This window comes from Drosophila ananassae, chromosome 3L (assembly GCF_017639315.1).
Source record: "Drosophila ananassae strain 14024-0371.13 chromosome 3L, ASM1763931v2, whole genome shotgun sequence".
Classification (NCBI taxonomy): domain Eukaryota; kingdom Metazoa; phylum Arthropoda; class Insecta; order Diptera; family Drosophilidae; genus Drosophila; species Drosophila ananassae.
The window spans coordinates 5,445,177-5,465,027 of NC_057929.1; the positions used below are offsets into that span (position 1 = coordinate 5,445,177).

The following is a 19,851-nucleotide window of genomic DNA, read 5'->3' on the forward strand; positions in this document are numbered from 1 at the left end:
GGAAATGTTCTTTAAGGAACAACCTGCACCTGGTCACACTAGCCCGCGCGATTTAAATAATAATTAAATTAACAATTATAGATTATGTTAAAGCTTAGATGTCCTTTAAAAATTAAGTAGCCAACAATTCGTACTATAAAATCTTTTTAATTTTACATTTTCAGGCTGTAACGAGTTACATGAACTATACAACTTATGATTATTACTTAACCTATTTGCTAGCCGCGCTCTGTAGCTTTAAATCGACTACAACTATATGATTCTTGGCCTCCTTGTGTCGCCACCATCGACCCAAGCGGTGCTCCTGACCGGCTGCCACATACAATTTGGTTCCATCGCTGTTAAATACCAGTCCATTGATGAACCCGGCAATGGGTATGCTTCGAATTTCCTCCAGTTTTCGAGCATTTGGATTCGTTTGCCAAAGTCGGACAAAGCCGTCGCAGGATCCTAAACGTATGGAGAGGATGAAGGAAGGACTCAACAATATATCAATACCTATACAAACCTGTTGCAACTAAATCCGTGTTGACTACCACAGCAACTGCTGTCAGCCAGTTGGCCACCTTGTTCTCCCCAAGTCCGTGCGCCAACTGAGAGGTGCAAATCGGCTTTTTCTTCAAAGCACTCCACAAACTGACGGCTCTAAAAAACAAAATCCATTAAAAGATGTTCATCATGATGGAATTTTCAAGTTACCCATCCATTCCTCCTGAAACAAAGTGCTCGTCGTTGATCAGCTTCACGCATTCAATGCTGTCTTTGTGGCCGTTGTAAATAAGTTGCGACTCCTCCGTGATCTTCCAAATACGCAACGAACAATCTGACCCACCAGCGGTTATTGCTCGTTCTCGACTTAGGGCATCTATACTGGTGACTCCCGTCTGGTGACCGAATCTAATGAAAATGATTGAGAGCTTATTAGTATTTTAAACACAAATAAGAATTGCAATACACTTACAAACTCTCCACATAGGCCATCTCATCAAGGGACCAAATCTTCACTGATCGATCCTTGGCAGCCGAATACAAATCGTGGGTGCCCTTGCGGAAAACCAGTCCCGCTACGCTGTCTCTGTGACCCTTTAGTGTTTTCAAGTGTTTCATCGTTTGCGGGCACCAGATTTGGATGTGGGGCCCGCCTTCGGCCAAAGCCAGATACTTCATATCCGTAGACAAGCAGATGGCGATGATATGGGAACGGCGTTTCTTGCCTGTTTCCGGCTCCTCCCGATGCGGCAGAACATCTGATTTCGCGAGTACTTCGCCGGTTTCCGTGCACCATTTCAGCAAGAACTGAGATTTGGCTCCAGCGAAAAGTAACTTTCCATCCGGACTAAGGGCCAAGGAACAGATGGGCGTGTGGTGTATTTTGTGCTTGAGAACGCGGCTGGCATCACAGGACTTTAGACTACCGGCAATGTTTCTACGAAGTTTACCAACGCTATCCAGGTACTCTGTTTGTAAGCGCTGCTCCACGCTTTGGCTCAGTTCCTTGTCTTCCGCTCGCTCAGCTTCCTGTTTCTCGATCTCGGTAAGGTATTGCTTGGCTAGGCGAAGGCGTTTGTCTTGGGGTGTCTCCTCTTCGCCTTCGTCGGATGAAAATGCCAACGTATTGCCGCCCGCGTCGCTGTTGTACTCATCATCATCACTGGCAATCTCCTCGTCCTCCTCCTTGGGTCGCCGCTGCTTCTTTGGCACGGGACCTGCGGCTGATTGTCCGGATTTCGCAGACTTGCCCGGTTTCCCACCTTTTTTGAGGGGTTTTCCTTTTGTTGTTGCTGCTCCTGCTGTGGGATTCTATGGAGAACATTACAGGTGTTTCATCTACGTTTTCAGGTCATTTGGACTTACCTTGCGCTTCTTGCCGGCTTTGGAGCCAGGCTTAAGGAAAAAAGAAGACGACATCGTGGGAAAAGACCTTGAGAGTGGCTTTAATTCAAATTTCTTAACAAAAAACTAAAATAAACGTTGCGAGCCCACGTGCATATTATAAAGCGCTGGGTAATTTTTAGTCCGTTTCTGGGGCAACAGCTGATGGTCCAGCATTCTGACGACAAGCTGGCAACTCTTTCCGGGCAACCCTGAAGAAGGCGCGCATTTCAAAATAATGTTTCAATACCAATTTAACTTCTCGTTAAATATCAATTTTAATAATAAAATTATAAAATTTTTACTTGAATATAGGCATTTTTATTGGGCGTTTATAAGCATTATATATATATTTTATAGACTAAATACAAATACAAATAGGTTGTGATATTCATTTTGGCTTTATTTCAAATCAGCATAAAAAAATAAACATAATTACACAAGGGAATTCTGATTCGTTTTATAGTGTTATAAAATTATCACAAATTATGTATACTCTGTTTTTATTTTGTAAGTGGCTTTTTTATTAAATTTTGCGAGTTTTTTTTTCGATAATAAGTTATGTTGAGGCGTATTTGCACGAAGCTCCCCTAAATTGCGGGAGCTACTTTGGGTACCTACAAAGCACGAGATAATCGCGCCGGCTATCTAAAACTAAGTAACGTGTAAAAATAATCGAATTAATAATAAAATAGGAATATCAGTGCGCCGATCGATTCATTTACATAATCGAACACAGGCCGGACGTCTCAATGCCGTTCTGAACCTTTTTCGTCCGCTTGAGCGTCACATTTCGAAGCGCCGGTTTCAGTTCCACCACCGGCTCAGGATCTGGCTCCACAGAAGCCGGTGGTGGTGTGGGCGCTGACTTCTCCGCTTCTGCAGGAATTGTGCCAGCAACCGTTGAAGTCACGGAACTGTTAGTCCGACTGTTGCTTCCGTTGTTGCTGGTGTTGCTGCCACTGCCGTAACTACTGCCAATCACAGAAATCGAGCTGATGACGTTGGCCGGAGTGCTGGTAGCAATCTTCGGCACGAACGTGTTTCCGCCGCAAAGGACTGGAATGGTTGAAATAGTTTGAATGGCGTTAACCTGCTGCGAGGCATCTCCGGATCCGGATACACCTGTTGCAGCTCCAGCTCCAGCTCCCCCGATGACGCTGATTGCTGATACTTGCGAGTCCGTCGTCGCCGACGATGAAGATGGCATGGCGGTGGCGTTGGAGGCACTATTATGACTATTACTACTTGTATTCTTAGTGATATTTATCTTTATTTTATTAACTATGCTAGCCAAAGGTAACGCCGGACCCGCTGCGCTCAGGTTGTGTGTGGACTCCTGCGCCTGCTCTCCGTTCAGTTCTGTCTCGGCGACCGAGGCACCTGTCGTCTCTGCCGGCTCCAGGTCGTCCGCCTCGTTGGCGGGTAATGACAGGGATAGCACTGATGCCGGTCTCTCGATTGTGGTCGGCGAGGCCGACGAGGCGATGGTCTGCGTTTGTGTTTCTGCCATGGTTCCAGATGAATGAGCAACTTGATTACGAACTGCTAAGGAATTAAGATACTTACCGCTGCTGTGTATGGAGATCTCATCGTCGGGAAGAGGCAAAAGTGGAACCACCGTGCCAACATCCTCAAAGCCGTCGTCCTCGTCATCCTCGTAATCGTCCTTGGGCTCCTCCTTAATCTTTACGTTGAGCATCGCTGCCCTGGTGGCTTCGTCGATCTCCTTCTCCACATACGTGTCCAAATCGGTGAAGGGAATGTTGGGCTCCTGGATCTCTACATCTGATTCGTTGGCTACATCAGACTCGCATTGTGATTGCTTTTCGGAGTCTTCTGCCTGCTTCTCCGATTCCTTATCCGCGGAATTGGACTCTGTCTTGTCCTGGGACTCATTTCCCATTTCCGCTCTTGTCACATTGCCAGGGACGTACTCGTCATCATCATCGTCGTCGACGATTTCTGTGACGCTGGGCTCTTCGTTTGGTAAAACAATGACGTCATCATCATCATCATCCAACATGGATTGGGATGGCTTGGTGGGTTCTGTACAAAAAAATCATAGGATTAGAAATGGAAGACTGTAAAGTGCTACTTGAACTTACCATCATCGTCGTCATCGATTTCCTCCACCTTGATAAGCGTATCCATGGCATTGTCGTCAGTGTTGTTCATGTTCACATCCCCATTTATCTTTTCCTCAGCCGGAGGATTCAAGGAGGCTTTATAATCTTCATAGCACAATGGGTGATAGATCTTATCCTCCACCCGGATGGCGCTACGGAGATGCCACTCCTCCAGCTCTTCGTTGTAGAACTGCTCGAACTTCTCGTGACACATGTCGCAACTGCGATCCACATCATCCGATCCGGCTGCACACGTTGGCATCGGTGAGTCCAGGGATCGCTGCTGGGAGAGTTCATCGATTGCATCCGGTCCCCCGGGTTGACCTTGCGCCTCCAGGAAGTTCTTCTCACGCTCCTCAACATCCTCAATTTCCTCATACTGCCTCCAATCGTTGAGATCATAGTACCATTTCCTCGATGTGGCCTTTCGGGTAGAGTCGCGTTCCCTGCGGTTCTGCCGGAAGTGCCAATCCAGATGCTGGCTGTATTTAATCGTCTGTTCAGGCGGAAACCGCACTCCGCAGCTACTGCATTGCATGCCGAGATAGAGAGTAGCTATCACCGCCGACTGACGAGTCTTAATAGTCTCCGGCTTGTGGAGGTTAATCCGTTTAATGGGTTCTGTGGGCGGAGCAGATGGCGTGGGAAGAGGCGTAGCAGCCGGAGCTGGAGCTTCTGAAGACACTGGTGGAGGAACATTGGCTTCCTTTGGGGCTGATGTAGGCGGGGTGGCTGTTCCGCCAGCAACAGGTGCAGCTCCACCAATTATTCCCGAGGAAACTAGCTTTTGGAACAGCTCATTGATATTGAGACTGCCCAAGGCTGCTGCTGCAGCTGGCAGAGATACATTCGGTGCTACAGCAGGCACCACTGCCGGCTGCTCCACTACCGGAGGTTGCTTAACAATCACCGGCGGAGGTTGCGGTGGCTCGGCAGGAGCCTCTGTCTTAATGTAAACCATATCCGCCACGTGCGTCTTGCCACCAACAACACCTTTGGGCAAAGTGCCGAATCTTATGAAGCAACTGCGGCCACCGTTCAGCTTCATTCCCTTTGGAAGGCCACCGTACTCGATTTTCTGCAGCTGACCATCCAAAAGAGCGTACTGGAAGGCGTCCACAAACTGAAGCGAATGCTGTTCGGCTCCCAGTTGGAACGTTTGTTGCCTGGCGTCCAAGAAGAGAGGCACAATGGTATGTGCATCCACAATCATGTTGATCTTGCCAACGACCAGATCTCGCCGTGCCCGACCAATGTCCACATTTGGTGGAGGACCCTCCGCCTTCAGTACATGAATCTTATTCCCAATAGGCACCGAGACTGGCGGTCCACCAAAGTAGATCTCATACCAATGATCGTCGATGTACAGTTCGCGTGAGGGAAAACCAAAGCGGATGCGATGCAACTGCCCGTCAAGCTGGAACGGCTTATAGTCATCGTTAAAACAAAGAGGCAGTGGTTCATTGTTGTCGATGAGGATGACTCGCTGGCCATGCTGGAAGCCAATTTCATGCGGCTCGTCGCCGTCCATGAAGATGATGGCCACTTGGTTGTAGAATCGAATCTCCTTGGAACCGCCGTCAATGGTAATGCTGCGAACCACATCAGCCATTGGATTGTCCAGTGAGTTAATGGCCTTCGCCATGGTAACTGGAGGCACGGGCGGCAGACCCATCATCGAAGGCGGCTGTGGAGGTGGTGGCACTGCCGTCTGTGGCATCACGATTGCCGGAGGTTGTTGCCATGGCATGCCTCGGAAGCCGGGGCGTTTGTTATTATTATTGTTGTTGTTGTTGTTATTGTTGTTGGCATTGGCCAACTGCCAGGCAGCTCGTTGGGCCGCCGCTGGATCCACCTGCTCGCCCCATTTGCTGGGCTTTCGACGCTTGTTCTCCCTCTTGGACTTGTCCCGCTTATTCACAGATTTCTCAGCAGTGGTGGCTGACGGATCATCGTATCTGGGCGAGCCATCGCTTCGGGGAGATCCTGAGGAATGGTTTTCGTTGCCCTTCAGTTTGGGAATACGTTTACGAAGCACGGCATCCCTGGCCGCATTTCGCTCCAGATCTGGATCATCGTCACGCCGGCGGGAGTCTTTCACCTTGCTGTTCTCATTGATGGCCACCACCTTCTGCACAAGATCCTTGTACTGCTCCTGGTTCATGCTGTGGTTTTCGAGCATCTCGTGCGCTTGACTGAGAATTGTGCGCACCTTCTCGACATGTGCCTCCTGGGAGTCTTCATTGGTCCTTAGCTCGGCCAGCTGCTTGTGGCGCGGTATACCTGCCTGATCCTTACTCTTGTCTGGAATTAAAAAATAATCAATATATTTCCGTTCAAGTTGTTGGTTCTTCGAAATAGCTACTTACCAGACTTGCTTGCCTTGTTCTCCAGACGAGCTGATTTGGCCAACTTGGCGCGAATTTCCTGCAGTGTTGGCTGCTTTGAAGGCAGGCTTGCTTTGGTTAATGGCTGAGATGAAAGTATCTTAGTTAATAAAGATCTAATTGAAATGGTTGGGTATTACTCACATCGCAGTTATCCATGGAGTCGTCTTCCACCACAATAACTCCTGAGGGACTTGGCTTTCCAACAAGAATCTCGCGACGCAAATCCACATCCTCGCTTCCAAATAATCTATAAAGGATTATGAAATTAAAGTATTTGTAAAGAAAATACTTAAGAAACCACTTACGCGTCCAGTTTGGCTGACTTGCTGCGTTTCTGTTGCGGTGGCTTCTCCTCAAGATCGACTTCCGGATGCATGGGATCGGCCGGTCGCTTCTCGCCGACACCAGTTACGCCCTGTACCTTCATTAGCTTGGAGATGGACTGCTGCAGAGCATCGGATACATTACCCTGCGAGGAAACTGACGACGCCGATAGACTGGGCGATGATGGTCTGACTAGACTTGAGGTGGTGGTGGCAGCTGTGGCTGTTGTAGATGTGGCGACATTTAGCAGTGATGCTGTTGATAGATTCGCTGTAGATTTTTCTAATTTATTAAACTGTTTTTGTATTTTGAACGACACTTTTGCGGGTAATTTAGAAGTGGATGCGTCGGACGATGAAAAGGAGGCGTTGGGGACGCCGCTAGCAAGTATTGTTGTGCCGCTGTTGCTGCTACATGGCATCTGGTGGTCGGTGAGGAGCGTTTCCGGTGAGGAGTCGAATGTCGGGGGAGGCGGCGTCTGTGGACGCCTCTGCCTCAGGTCAATGTCCTTACTCGATACATCTATAATTGGCGGACATGAAGGAGCTGGAGGAGGGCCTGGTTCAAGTATTTGAAATGTTTCTAAAAAATGATTTTGCTTTCAGGCACACTTTTTTTTTGTTTTTTTTTTTTTATTCTTACGGCAGAGAGAGAGTGGTAATCAAAATCAGATGAATTCAACGGGAAAAAAACGGAAGGATAATGTAAATTAAGGCATAAAGTGCTAAGCAAATCAAATCGAGGGGGTGTATGGGGCAAAATAATAATGAAATCATAAGGGGGATCATCAAATAAGATCAACAAACACCAGGCACAACAATCAGGCTAGAGAAATTAGTGATAAGAAAATAAATAAATATAATGGGATTCGAATCCGCGAGCTCCGATTGAGAGCTGTGGCGTAATCAGGGTTAGGCTATAAAAAAAAAATTGTAATAAATAATGAAAAGAATATACTAAAGAGGGTAAAAGTGCCGTTCTACAAATACAAAATAATACAGATATACATAAGAGATACCACTATCTGGCTTTCAAATACATCGAAGCCAACCACAAAGTACGCTTTAAACAAAAATAAACTTAATTCTGGATAACAACAAGCTTTCCATTTGTTTCAGCGTGAAGAATGATTTCTTAGGAGTTACTTGGGGTGTCAACAACAAATTAAAACTGCAGTCTTTATTTTATTTTTGTTCATCTCTTCATCTAATCGGTTTTTTTTATGTTTTTTTTTTTTTATCAAATAGTCAGTTTTCTAGGTACAAGAAATACTTCACAGTTTTATCATTATTTAGTTTTGTTTTTAGTTCAATTTAGTTTTTACTGTTTCATTTAACATTTATAAATAGTACGAGTACGAGTACGAATAGGAGTAGAATAAAATTTAAATCACACCAAAGGCGGCAGGCGGCACCAGGCTACATATATTTTTTTTGCATTAATTAAAACAACTTGGAATGCAAAAGGTTTTCAACACATTTTTTATTTACACTTTAGTTTAGAAATCGTAAATTTGTTTAAGAACTCTTTAACGAAAGCTTAAGTATTTCTAAAAAAATTATGGCATAATTATTATGAGATCGAGTTGTATTAGTTGCCTTAAAAACGAAATAAATTCCCTAAAAATCCACAACAATTGGCGGAGAATTGTAATAAATTCCAGCACAAGGTAAAATCCTCTTATGACTGATATTTATGAAAATATACCCAATTCTACCCACTATCACTCATGATTCTCCCTTATATGGAAAAACCATGCCAAGTATCACAGATTACAGAATAATTACAGAAGAACAAACGAACTCAGCAGAAGAAGTCAACCATTAACGAGCCCAACTGCTATCCCGCCCACCTGCCTAGTAAGCCATCGTGTGCCGCCGGTTTGGTACGTAATTTCTGGACTCTCTACTACGCTGTGGATATGGCTAAGTTCCAAGTCGATGTCCACTTGGTTGTTGGCTAACAAATGCAAGATTAGAATTAAAAATTGTATCTTACGTTTCTCTAAATCATTTGGTGCTTTAGCAGCAGCTGTCGCTGACGATGATGATGATGAGCTGACCGTTTGGGGGATAGATGTGGGTGCTGCTGCCTTTCTCTCCGGCGACTTGCTGTGCAAATCCATCTCCATGAATACCGGTGAACGACTCCGTGATCGAACGGACGATGACTTTCCTCTGGATGAAGAGGACGATTTGCTAGATGAACTGCGTTTGGGCTTGGATGGCGAGCTGCTTGGTGAGGAACTCTTTCGCTTCGATGATCCCGATGGTGAACCGTTGCGAGCGTAACGATCCCCGTGGTCCTTGGACGACTGCTTGCTAGACCGTTTAACCGGTGACTGGGAGCTGCTGCTGCTACCACTGCCGCCCTTGTGCCGTACTTCAGATCCCGACGATGACGAGGAGGCTGTGGAGCTCTTCGACTCGCTGCGCTTGCGGCTCGAGGAACTGCTGTGATGCGAGCTGCTACTCTTGCCTGAGCGGCTGCTGCTGCTGCCACTATTGCGCACAGGTGATTTGCTGCGCGAACGACTAGATTTTTGCGAGCTGGCCGACTTGCTTTCGAGGCGTGGATCACTTCGAGTTGAAGTCGGCGGCAGTGCCTGCGATTGCATCTGCCGGGCAAGACGAGGATCTCGCTGCCGCACAGAGTTCAGTAGAGCCGGATTGACGGGATTAACCTTCGGCTTGTTTGCAAACTGCTGCAAATCGGAAACAACCTTATAGCTATCGTGCTTGGTACACCTTTTAAATCAACACTCACCTGCTGGCCAACTGGCAAGTTTGCAATCATGGGCCCTGCATTGCCCACTGGTGCCGGGGGTCGTGGATGGCGAATGGCTCCCATCAGGGATGGGTCCATAATGGTTGGACGAACGGCAGCTGTAGAATTTGGAGCTGGCATCGCCATAGGCGCTCCCACCATAGCGTCCGTGGCCTGGTTGAGCTGTCGCTCCTGCTCCTCCAAATGTTTCTTTGTTTGCTCCAACTCGAGCTCAAGTTTACGCTTCTTGAGCTCAAGTAGCTCCCGGGTTTTGGCCTGGAGAATTTCCTCCATGTCGCTGGGCAGTGTGGAGGAGTTGACGGGCATTACAGGAACCATTCCCTGGATAAGTAAAGTAATGTAAGTAAGATCATATTTTTTGTTGCAATTATTTCCTTACAGTTTTAAGAAAGTCGGGATTTACGTGAATCGCCGGATTGACGTGAATCTTGCTGGTGGTTGGCTGTTTGGCGGTAATGGGCCAATTATTATCCAGACGCTTCACCTGAACGTCCAGGGCATACATTTTAGATGGGGGAAAGACCTCGTTCCAGGTCTGGCGCAGAGCATACATTCTTTCGCGTACCTTCTCGAGTACTTGGGACTGAGAGTGTTGCACCTGCGGAACAAATATGCAAATAATCGACCATGAAATGTATATAGATGTGGAAGTTGCGAAACACTTACCGACTCGAAGGCGTGCAGGAATATTTTGACTATGCATTGCCCAAATAATTGGACGTAGCTGCTTTTCACATTCTTTACTATCGAATCAATTAAATATAGTATGGGCAATTTAAATTCGGGCGCCACCTGTTAGAAGTTTGGTAAAATAGGTAAGAATTGAGAACAATAAGTGACGGCGAGTTAGGTCGCTATCTTGGGCTGCGGAGGACAGGTGGAAGGTAGATAGAGAGATCTTCGAGAGAAACACGAAACTGACTGACAGACAGACAGACACAGACACATCATCAGGATCATCTCAGTGGTCTTTCCAGCGGCGGCATCATCAACGGCAGCGGCTGCTGGGCACAAAGTCTATTTTGATATCTCCAAGGTAAAGAAGGCGGCCAAATGCTAGCAATTATAGCGATTTATCTCACGAGGGGAAACTACTACATATACGTACAACATTCAATGAGTTTCTGTTTTATTTTTGAGGGTTAAATGCGGTCGAGAGTATGATAATATTATATGTATGTTTGTCCCCTGTTCCTGGTGTTCAACGTGGGCGAAATGGGCGTGGGCGTGGGCGGAATGGGAATTCAACCGTGAAAAATGGGCAGAAAAAAAAAACACGTTACAGTATTAAGTGTTACTAGGGGTCGGTCTATAACTTTTACCAATACTGGATTCTCTTCTTTTGGCAATACAAAACTTGCTGCACATCTCACTTGGGATTGGAATGTAAGCAGACAATGTTTTTGTATAAAATAAAAGACAACTTGGTGACAATTGTTTAAGTATTTTCTCTTTTTATTTTGCATTTTTCATTTTTCTTTAATTGTTTTTTTTTTGGTTATTTTTTTGTTGTTGTTAGCTTTAAACTCTGGGAACCAAAGTAGAAAAAGAAACGAATATAAGGAGCGCAGATTAAACATCTTACCTTTGTGGAGGATTAAAAATCAGTCTCTGCTTAAAACCCAGATTATGGAATACGTATTAAGATAAGGAAACCTAACTAGCATTATAAGAGAATGGGGAATCTTTTTATTTTCGAAAGAAAACTAACGAATTTCTTGATAATTTATATGAAATATTGTATCGTTGGTTTTCTTTTGCGAAAATAAACAGTTTCCCCGTCAACAATTGTAATTGATCATCACATTTGTATCACAATTTCGATTGGAGAATCACTTGTGTGACGTTACAACCGCCGGCCGACGGCCTTTTCTGTTCACTTTGTGTTCACTGTGTATGTGTGCTGGGTGTCTAGTCTTTTTTTTTAGGTAAATTAGCTTTTTGTTTTGTTAACCTGGCTGATATAATATTCCACCACTCTCACTATGACATGGGCATAGTTGATGTTCTCATCGGCGAGCATTGTGAGCATATTGATGAGGGGCTTGCTGTTGCAGTTGAGGTCCTGCAGGCTGGATAGATACTCCTCGCCGATTCGGCGCTCATCATCACGATAGCTCTGAAATAGTTGCTCCATTTCACTATCAGTATATCCACCCAGTATGGGTTACCTCCTTGATCCAGGTTCTGGTCAAGATATTTGGTTTGATGAAGTTCGCAGTTGTTGGCGTTTTCGCTAAAAGATAACAAAATTTATTAGAACATAAATTTTATCATAAAAACCGAAAGCCGAGCCGAGAGACCCGAGATAAAAAAATTCCAAACAAAACAATCACGCGAGTTCAAATGAGCAAAAAAAAAAAAAAACCCAGATGTACATATGTATGTGCATGTTTATATATGTACATATACACACGCGCGACAAAATCCAATATGGCGACAGAGACATTTTTTTTCACGAGGCTTGGGTCCATAAAATAGCATAAAATTACCATTAATTCTCACAAATTTTTATTTATTCGAACGTTTTACGTACAATACTAGAATAGTATTGTTAGAAAATGTACTTTTTCGCCGTAGAAGACTAAATTATTACATGGTGAAGCCACGTTTATTAAAACAATTCTCGCACACACGCATTCTCTTTTGTCCATCGATTTAACTGTTTTTATTCGTCGCACCACTTGGAAAACATACCTTTTTGTGCTAATACATTTGTACAATCACTTTAAGACACTTTTGTGAAGTAAATCCTCGTTAAAAGCACTTAGAAACAATAAAAATTAGCGTTTGAAAACTTTCACGTAACAACTGCGATGTATTTTTCATGAATGTGTATCTGGGTGTGACCGTTCGTTGTTGTTGATTGAATCTCGCACCTGCACGGACAGTACGGTTCCAAAACAATGCTGGCAGTGGTTCTCTGATCTGGATCCGAATACGGTCATATTAAGATATAACATTTAAACCTTTGGCAACACTGTGCACAATGCATTGGTCACTGTGCAATATGTGAGCGATTCGAAAATTTGCAAATATAATGGACGACAGCCGCCCATTCCTGCGCAGCGCCTATCAGGTGTCGATGATCCCCTCGGACCTGCACCATGAGGAGACCATAATCAGAGCAGCCCAGTCCCTGGACTGTCTACACAAAACGATAAATTCGATTTTCGAGCGGATCGATGCCCGCTTGGCGAGGAATGGTGCAAAGGTTGAGGACATAAACAGTCGTGTGAAGCGCGCCCAGGCGAAAATCGATGCTCTCGTTGGCTCGAAACGGGCCATCCAGATCTTCGCACCCGCCCGCTTTCCGGCCAGCGACGTCCTGACCCCGTTGCCCGCCACCTTCACACAGGTGGCCAGATCGCTGATGGAGATGCAGGAGCCCCGCCAGCAGCAGCAGCAGCCGGAGTTCAGCCGGCGCTTCAACAGCGGTGCTGGTGCCACCGATGAGCAGAAGCCCGATGAGGAACCCGTCTTCTTTCATGTGCGGGCCGAGCAGGAGCATGAGGCGCCGCTGGTCGCCGAGCGGAAGCTGACCAATCGTACTTCCGGCCTGGGAGACATGCCAAAATCCGGAGTGCGATCCGTAACATCTCTGATGCGTTTTAACACCAACGAGTTTGCTTATGGCGAAGATCTGAATGCCTGGAAACGATCACTGCCGCCGCAGAATGGAAAACGGGCAGTCAACCCACTGGCGAAGACCACAGATGAAAATCTACTGGCTCCGGCCCCGCACTCATTGGCCCACGGCACTACGAAGTTAGCCACTCCTGCCGGAGATCTGCGCTACAATCCCGCTGCCCAAGCTGCGCCCGCCATTGACGTGCCTCTGGACCTACCCGATCTTCCTGGCATAGCCAATGATTTGCAGTATCAGCCGGTAGAGGAAAAAATTCCCATTGCACCGTCCTTCCAATACGGGGACCTGCCTGATTTGTCTAAGCTAGAGGTGGAGGAGCAGGAGGTCACGGTGCAGGCCATCGCAGCACAGACGCACATTCCGGGGCCGAGAAAGAGTGGAGTTGGAGTACCACCCCCATCAGCGCTACCGCCACCTCCTCCACCGCCGCCACCACCACCGCCTCCACCACAGCCACAGACCAAAAAACCACCGTCACCCCCACCATTTCCAACGAAGGGAGCCGTCAAACCGCTTTCTCCATCCCCCAACACTCCACTAAGGATGCCAGCGCCTCCTCCCACGACAGTAGATCCGCGCTCGGAACTGATGGCTGCCATCCGAAATGCGGGAGGCGCACAAGGTGGGCGGCTTCGGTCACCAGCAGCAGCTCCACTTGATGCAGTCGACTCGAAGAGATCCAAAGCCGGAGCAACTGCCTCGGGAGATCTCATGGCCGATTTGCACAATAAACTCATGCTCCGGCGAAAGGGTATTTCTGGGAGCCAAAATCCTGGAGAGGCCACCTCTGGAAATCCGCTGATGCAGCAACTCTCGCGAGTTATACCGCCTCCGGTACAGCCACGCAAGGGATCTCAATCAAGCGAAGAGCAACGCTCGGACGACGACGACGTGTGGAACTAATGGAAAAACTGGGCAATTAGTTTTTGAACTCTTACACTATTACTATCTAGCTTTATCACCAGTTAAGTGCCTTTGGTGGCTTTAAGCACTAGTTCCAATAACAATCTCTAGATAGAATTCTAAATTCTGTGCTCAAGCGCATGCCAAATTAGCAAAAGTCTTTCAATCCGTTGAATAAATTAATCAACCAAAAGTTGTTTCTATATTTTATGGGTCTGAAAGTACCCGACAGGATCAGGCTTACGAGTACTGCGATCAAAAGAGGGGCGTGATTTTCATTATAATGTCCTAATTTATACTATTTGAAATATTATTAAAAGTTTTGTTATTCCATCTTTATATTGTTATTCACAGATTCTATTGCTGGTCTGCAACTTGGAAAATATTTCTACCATCTTAGGCTTTTTTGAAATAATTTTAAAACTGAAATAAATGGTTTTTTAAAAGTAGGTATTTGGTCTAACCCCTTTACATTTATGGACACCTGTTAACGGCTCTGTTAAATTGTCTATAGTGTTGTAAAACTATCAAAGCTGGAACACATTTTGGTTAAAGATGTTAAAATACATTAAACTGCATTTAAATAAATAACTGAATAAACTGTTCAGAAAGGACTTTTATATATTTAAAAAGCTACAAAATAAAGGCCATACAGGAGTCCTTAGGCACTGGAACTGAGAGAGATTCAAATAATGTCCACTCCATCGCGGGATATTAACGATTTGTTTGACGATATTGTTTTGACGGAGGAGAAGCACGCTCGCCAGGGTTACGACGAGGGATTAGCTGACGGACAGGAGCAGGGCAACGAGGAGGGCTACCGTCTCGGATACGCCCAAGGCGTAAAACTAGGCGAGGAGCTCGGAAGGATTCTGGGTCAAGTGGTGGCCCAGCAGCAATTAAATCACACAGAGAAAGTGAAGCGAAGTCTGGAACAACTTCGTGGGCTTATTGAGGAGTTTCCCCGTACAAACGACCCGGAAGCAGACATTATCGGAGCCGTAGAAACTATTCGAAACACCCATCGTCGTCTTCGTGCTCTCTTGGGAACTAAGAAAAGTACTGAATCTTCATCTCCAAACCAATCTAGCTCCGAACGTAAGGATTACAGTTTCTAGCATCATGTCCAGGGTGGGAGTGCCCCAACTGCAGAAACGCCTTGATGGTCTGATCGAGTTCCTGAACCCCCACTGGGATTTTGTCAACTGCCACATGGTTAACTTTCTGACGGATTTTCATTGGGGTACTTTTATCCCCGCTGCCTTAAGGAATGAAATCGGCTGCAAGGAAGACCTTGAGCTGGCCATGGAACAGTTGTTTTGGCAAACTGGCAAAAGTACAAGCAAGTTCCCAGAATGGGAAAGTTTTCTATCCAAAGGAGAACAAGAGCGCTTGTCCTTCCATTCGGAATTGTTGACCACCGTGGATCAACTTATAGATGGGCCGGAAAACGCCACTCAACTGAGTATTCGTGAGTTCATGAGCGCCAAAAAATGTCACGAGGTAAGTTTGAGAAGCTATTATCCTTCGAGATTATAATACCTTTTATTCCAGGTCGAGCTAACGGCGGCTCTAGTAGATCATCTTGTTAAAAACTCCAATCAGGGCTGTTATATTGTGGATGCTGGCGATGGAAAGGGCTACTTGTCCTCTCGCCTGGCACTCCAGTATGGTCACCACGTGCTCGGAATCGATGCCAATGCTGCAAACACGGAGAATGCTCTAAGCCGAAATCGTAAATTACAGGTATTGTTTTATTACAAAATAAATATAGCTTTATTTCATAAGTCTTAGGCTAAGTAGTGGTGGCTCCTCCATTCATGCTAATCTCGCATCTCGCCCTCCTCGTCATCGTCTTCCATGCCCTTGATGTACAGCACATTATTGCAGCGGATGAGCACTTCGCCGAGATTGCCGGTGACGGAGCCTTCAATAACTTCCTCGGTGTTAGCCAGCTGCATGTTCATGTATCCATCAACGGAAACCAGGAAGCCCTTGTACTCCTGACCCCACTTCAGCTTCACAAGCACCGGTTTTCCTGTGAGGCCATTCAGGAAAGGCTTGGGGTTGATGGGCATACCAGCCGACATTGTGTTTATTTGATTTTTGCTACTTTATTTAAGAAAAACAAGAAAATGCGTGAAAATTGCGCCGGCGTTGTGAGGAAGAAGAAGAGATGTATGGAGATGGGAGTAGAGCTGGAAAAAACCTCGATGTAACATCGATATATCGATGTTGCCGAAAATTTAGCAACATCGATATTTTAGTTTTCAACATCGATTATCGTCACTTGCAGCCGAATAAAAGAGGAAGCATCAACGCGTGGTAAGGTAAGTGAAAATTAAAATGAATATTATTAACAAAAACTAATCCATTGTTATTTTTCATTTTAATAGAGTAATTGGTGGTGTTGGCAGTCATCGTGGGAGAATTATGGACAAATTTTTAAAAAGTAAGTTTGATGAAACTGTTGTAAAATGAATATTTGTATGTATGCATGTATGCATGTATGGGTAGAAATGTGTTTAATTCTACTCTAATTCTACAATGCATTCATCTATACATCTTTATTTGCGTTAGACCCATATATATGTATATATTTATACATATATGTTTAATGCTTTACACATATTTATACATACATACAACTATTAGAACATTTGTTATAAGTTCATAAATTAATATTATTTTGCATTACAGGAACTTCGAATGTGTTGGGCGACGTGGAAAACGAAGAAAACAAAGAAATCTCAATTTCGAATAACAAGCGCAAGGAAAAAATTTCAATAGTTTGGAATTATTTTAAGAAGGGAACAAATCAAACCGCGTCTTGTATGCAATGTGGAAAGGTCCTCAAAACATCTGGAAATACCAGCAATTTGATGCAGCATTTGAGAACTGCACATCCTATAAGAGAGCAAGCAGAAAACATTGCAGTTTCACCATGCATGAACAAATTTCTTGAAAGTTCTAAGCAATACTCAAATGCCTCTGCTCGAAAAATCGCTATAGACAAAGCTGTAATGAGGATGATAGCATTGGATATGCAACCTTTTAGCATTGTTACCGATCGCGGATTTGTTAATTTAATGAAGTGCGTGGATCCTTTGTACAAGTTGCCAAGTAAGACACATTTGCGTAACGTTATCTTAAACAATGAGTATGAGGCCTCAAAGGAAAAACTCAAAAAATCATTAGAGCAGGTAGATCACGTTGGGATTACAACGGACTGCTGGACATCTAAAGCCAATGAGGGTTATTTAACGGTTACAGTACACTTTGTCTTACCATCTTTTCAACTTCACTCAGCAGTGTTGTCAACAGAGAAACTTGTAACTCCTGAAAGCCACTCTGCTCTTACTATTGCGGATTCATTAAACCTTATATTGACAGAGTGGAATGTCTTAAAAAAAGTTACATCAATAGTAACAGACAATGACGCTAGCATGAAAAAGGCATGTGACTTGTTGCAAATAAAAAACTTTCCTTGTTTTGCACACAGCATAAATCTTTTGATCCAAGATACGCTTAAACTTCCAATGCTGACTCCAGTGTTACAAAAATGCAAGAGGATTGTGAACTATTTTAAAAGCAGCACAATCGCCTATGAAAAATTCAAGAAGGCACAAGGTGAAACCGCTTATAGTCTAATTCAGGAGGTGCCCACGCGTTGGAACTCTGCTTTGTACATGATGCAGCGCATATTGACTACGAACACACATATATCAGCAGTGCTATTAGGCATTCCAAAGGCCCCACAACCATTGGGAGCAGATGAAGTTCTAATGCTGGAAGACTTCATTAAGATATTGGAACCCTTTGAGCATGCAACGAAGTCGACTTCGCATGAGAAGGAGGTGACCATTTCAATTGTAATTCCTTTGATTTGTGAGCTTAATAAAAAAATGGCGGACATGGAGAAAATAATAATAACAACTGAAGGAAAAGCAACGTTTCAGTACCTCAAAAAACGTATGTCAGAACGCCTGAGCCACTACGAAACACGGACAGTAGCTAGACTTGCGACAATTTTGGATCCACGCTTTAAAAAGTTCGGCTTTCTTTCGCAAACAAATGCGGACGAAGCAGCTAAAGCCCTCGAAATTGAACTATACAATAAAATGTCCAAATTCAACCACGATGCGCCAACACCACCAACTCCACAGCCGGAGAACAAACAATTTACCTTCTTGAGCCAAAAAGTTGGAGAAAAAATCAAGTCTTCCAGAGCAGACTCTATAATAGCTCTGCGGCAATACCTCGAGGTTTCCAACTCTCCAGAGGATTGCAACCCATTAACATTTTATAAGGTATTTTTAATTGAAATCCCGAAATTTTATATAAAATTCAATGATTTATTTTATAGATGAGCCCAAATGAAATGGAACCTTTCAAAGCTACTGCAAAGCAGTACCTTTGCGTGCCAGCAACATCTACTGCATCCGAAAGGACCTTCAGTAAAGCCGGCCAACTGATAAGTGACCGCAGAAGCTGTCTAAAGCCAAAAATTGTGGATAAGCTTTTGTTTTTGAACAAAAATGCTGATTTGATCTCCTATATGAATTCTGAATGATTGATCTCCTGTAAATAAATTTAGAAATTAACCAAAAAAAAATTGTTTTTAAACTTCGATAATCGATTATAATCGATTTTTTCCCCTTAAAACATCGAATACATCGATGTCACCGAACATCGATGTTTTTCCAGCTCTAGATGGGAGATATTTGATATGTTTTAGTGTTGGAAAACGTTCTAGTTAAAGTTTATCGCCGCCCAACTGAATTTTAAATTTGTGTTTTAATTCAATTTGTTCTTTGTTTCAGCGCGCTTGGAATGGCCTTACCGAACGAGCTGAGCTCCAAAGCCAGGGCATCACGCCGAAGAGGCGTGGTAAGAAATCGCCTACCAGAGATTCTTCTAAAACAGTACCAGCTCTGGAAAACTATAAAACAACGGCTCGATTTATAACCACCGAAATCAACTTTGGGGAATTGCTGGAAGAACACTTTTCAAAGAAAGAAACTAGCGAAATTTGTCTAACTGGTCTTCATACCTGTGGAAATTTGGCTTCCACTTGCCTGCAAGTTTTCCACGCCCAATCCGATTGCCGAATACTATGCAACATAGGTTGCTGCTATCATTTGCTAAGAGAGCGCTACTCTACGAATGAATTTTTCGGTAATAAGGCTTTAATGGACATGCAATCAGATTTCGGTTTTCCACTAAGTCAGTATCTGCAGCTGAAAAAGGTTCGCCTTGGACGCAATGCCAGGATGTTGGCAGCTCAGTCTATAGAAAGAACCTTGGCTGCCAAGGAATTGCCTAATATGACTCTGTATTACCGAGCTCTTCTAGAAGTTCTGGTTTGCCGGCATGCTCCGCACCTGAAGAACGAACTTCAGGTGGGTAAAGTGCGTAAATTTGAGGACTTTAAGGAATACGTAAAGAAATGTGCATCAAAATTAGACGCGCCTTGGTTAGCAGCCATCGAGGATACGGAACTAGAATCAATATTGCAAGAATACGCAATGGAAAAGCATTATTTGGACCTTTTCTACCTTGTACGCATGTCCTTTGCTCCTGTTCTAGAGAGTTTGATACTCTTGGACCGCCTGTTGTACCTGAAGGAATTGGGCTATGAACGAAGCTATCTGATTGATTTATTTGATCCTGTAATATCGCCCAGACATTTTGCAATTGTTTCTATTAAGCCCTCTACTTTTACTTAAGCAGAAATTGTTATAATTTGTTCTAAATAAATTAAAGAGGGTTTATAATAAAATATAAATTTTTTGCA

General features: G+C 44.5%; 6 protein-coding genes across 12 annotated transcripts; 3 read left to right on the forward strand and 3 right to left on the reverse strand.

The window, feature by feature from the left end:
• Positions 1-127: 127 nt before the first annotated feature.
• Positions 128-2,030, reverse strand: LOC6494941 (U3 small nucleolar RNA-interacting protein 2). The gene is made up of 5 exons (XM_001959319.4): positions 1,855-2,030; positions 962-1,800; positions 700-897; positions 509-645; positions 128-450 (listed from the first exon to the last, which is right to left on the reverse strand). Exons 1-5 carry the CDS (start codon positions 1,906-1,908, stop codon positions 212-214), a joined length of 1,467 nt encoding a protein of 488 aa, XP_001959355.1. The 5' UTR covers positions 1,909-2,030; the 3' UTR covers positions 128-211.
• Positions 2,031-2,254: 224 nt separating this feature from the next.
• On the reverse strand, positions 2,255-12,397 carry LOC6494940. 5 transcript variants are annotated; one of them, XM_032450050.2, is made up of 12 exons: positions 12,200-12,397; positions 11,457-11,738; positions 10,169-10,294; positions 9,882-10,100; positions 9,482-9,823; positions 8,714-9,416; positions 6,697-6,985; positions 6,533-6,638; positions 6,371-6,473; positions 3,981-6,305; positions 3,442-3,921; positions 2,255-3,378 (listed from the first exon to the last, which is right to left on the reverse strand). In XM_032450050.2, exons 2-12 carry the CDS (start codon positions 11,637-11,639, stop codon positions 2,594-2,596), a joined length of 5,661 nt encoding a protein of 1,886 aa, XP_032305941.1. In that variant the 5' UTR covers positions 11,640-11,738; positions 12,200-12,397; the 3' UTR covers positions 2,255-2,593. The 5 variants fall into 5 exon arrangements, with proteins under 5 accessions (XP_032305941.1, XP_032305939.1, XP_014763079.1 ...); XM_032450048.2 differs by having other exon boundaries at positions 6,697-7,273; positions 8,714-9,419; XM_014907593.3 differs by having other exon boundaries at positions 6,697-6,937; positions 8,714-9,419; positions 12,200-12,396.
• A 65-nt stretch (positions 12,398-12,462) lies between these two features.
• LOC6495671 (WASH complex subunit 1) lies at positions 12,463-14,387 on the forward strand. The gene has a single exon (XM_001959321.4). It carries the CDS (start codon positions 12,543-12,545, stop codon positions 14,052-14,054), a length of 1,512 nt encoding a protein of 503 aa, XP_001959357.1. The 5' UTR covers positions 12,463-12,542; the 3' UTR covers positions 14,055-14,387.
• Positions 14,388-14,550: 163 nt separating this feature from the next.
• LOC6495672 (protein LTO1 homolog) lies at positions 14,551-15,172 on the forward strand. Its single transcript, XM_001959322.4, has one exon. The coding sequence runs from the start codon at positions 14,747-14,749 to the stop codon at positions 15,170-15,172; it is 426 nt and encodes a 141-aa protein (XP_001959358.1). The 5' UTR covers positions 14,551-14,746.
• A 4-nt stretch (positions 15,173-15,176) lies between these two features.
• LOC6495673 (methyltransferase-like protein 25) lies at positions 15,177-19,843 on the forward strand. 3 transcript variants are annotated; one of them, XM_032450051.2, is made up of 5 exons: positions 16,245-16,384; positions 16,451-16,506; positions 16,755-18,364; positions 18,421-18,637; positions 18,878-19,007. In XM_032450051.2, the coding sequence occupies exons 2-4, from the start codon at positions 16,488-16,490 to the stop codon at positions 18,625-18,627; spliced, it is 1,836 nt and encodes a 611-aa protein (XP_032305942.1). In that variant the 5' UTR covers positions 16,245-16,384; positions 16,451-16,487; the 3' UTR covers positions 18,628-18,637; positions 18,878-19,007. The 3 variants fall into 3 exon arrangements, with proteins under 3 accessions (XP_001959359.1, XP_032305943.1, XP_032305942.1); XM_032450052.2 differs by lacking the exon at positions 18,878-19,007 and having other exon boundaries at positions 16,242-16,379; positions 18,421-18,669; XM_001959323.4 differs by lacking the exons at positions 16,245-16,384; positions 16,451-16,506; positions 16,755-18,364; positions 18,421-18,637 and adding exons at positions 15,177-15,557; positions 15,609-15,800 and having other exon boundaries at positions 18,878-19,843.
• LOC6494939 (small nuclear ribonucleoprotein F) lies at positions 15,791-16,144 on the reverse strand. Its single transcript, XM_001959324.4, has one exon. It carries the CDS (start codon positions 16,142-16,144, stop codon positions 15,878-15,880), a length of 267 nt encoding a protein of 88 aa, XP_001959360.1. The 3' UTR covers positions 15,791-15,877.
• Positions 19,844-19,851: the final 8 nt, after the last annotated feature.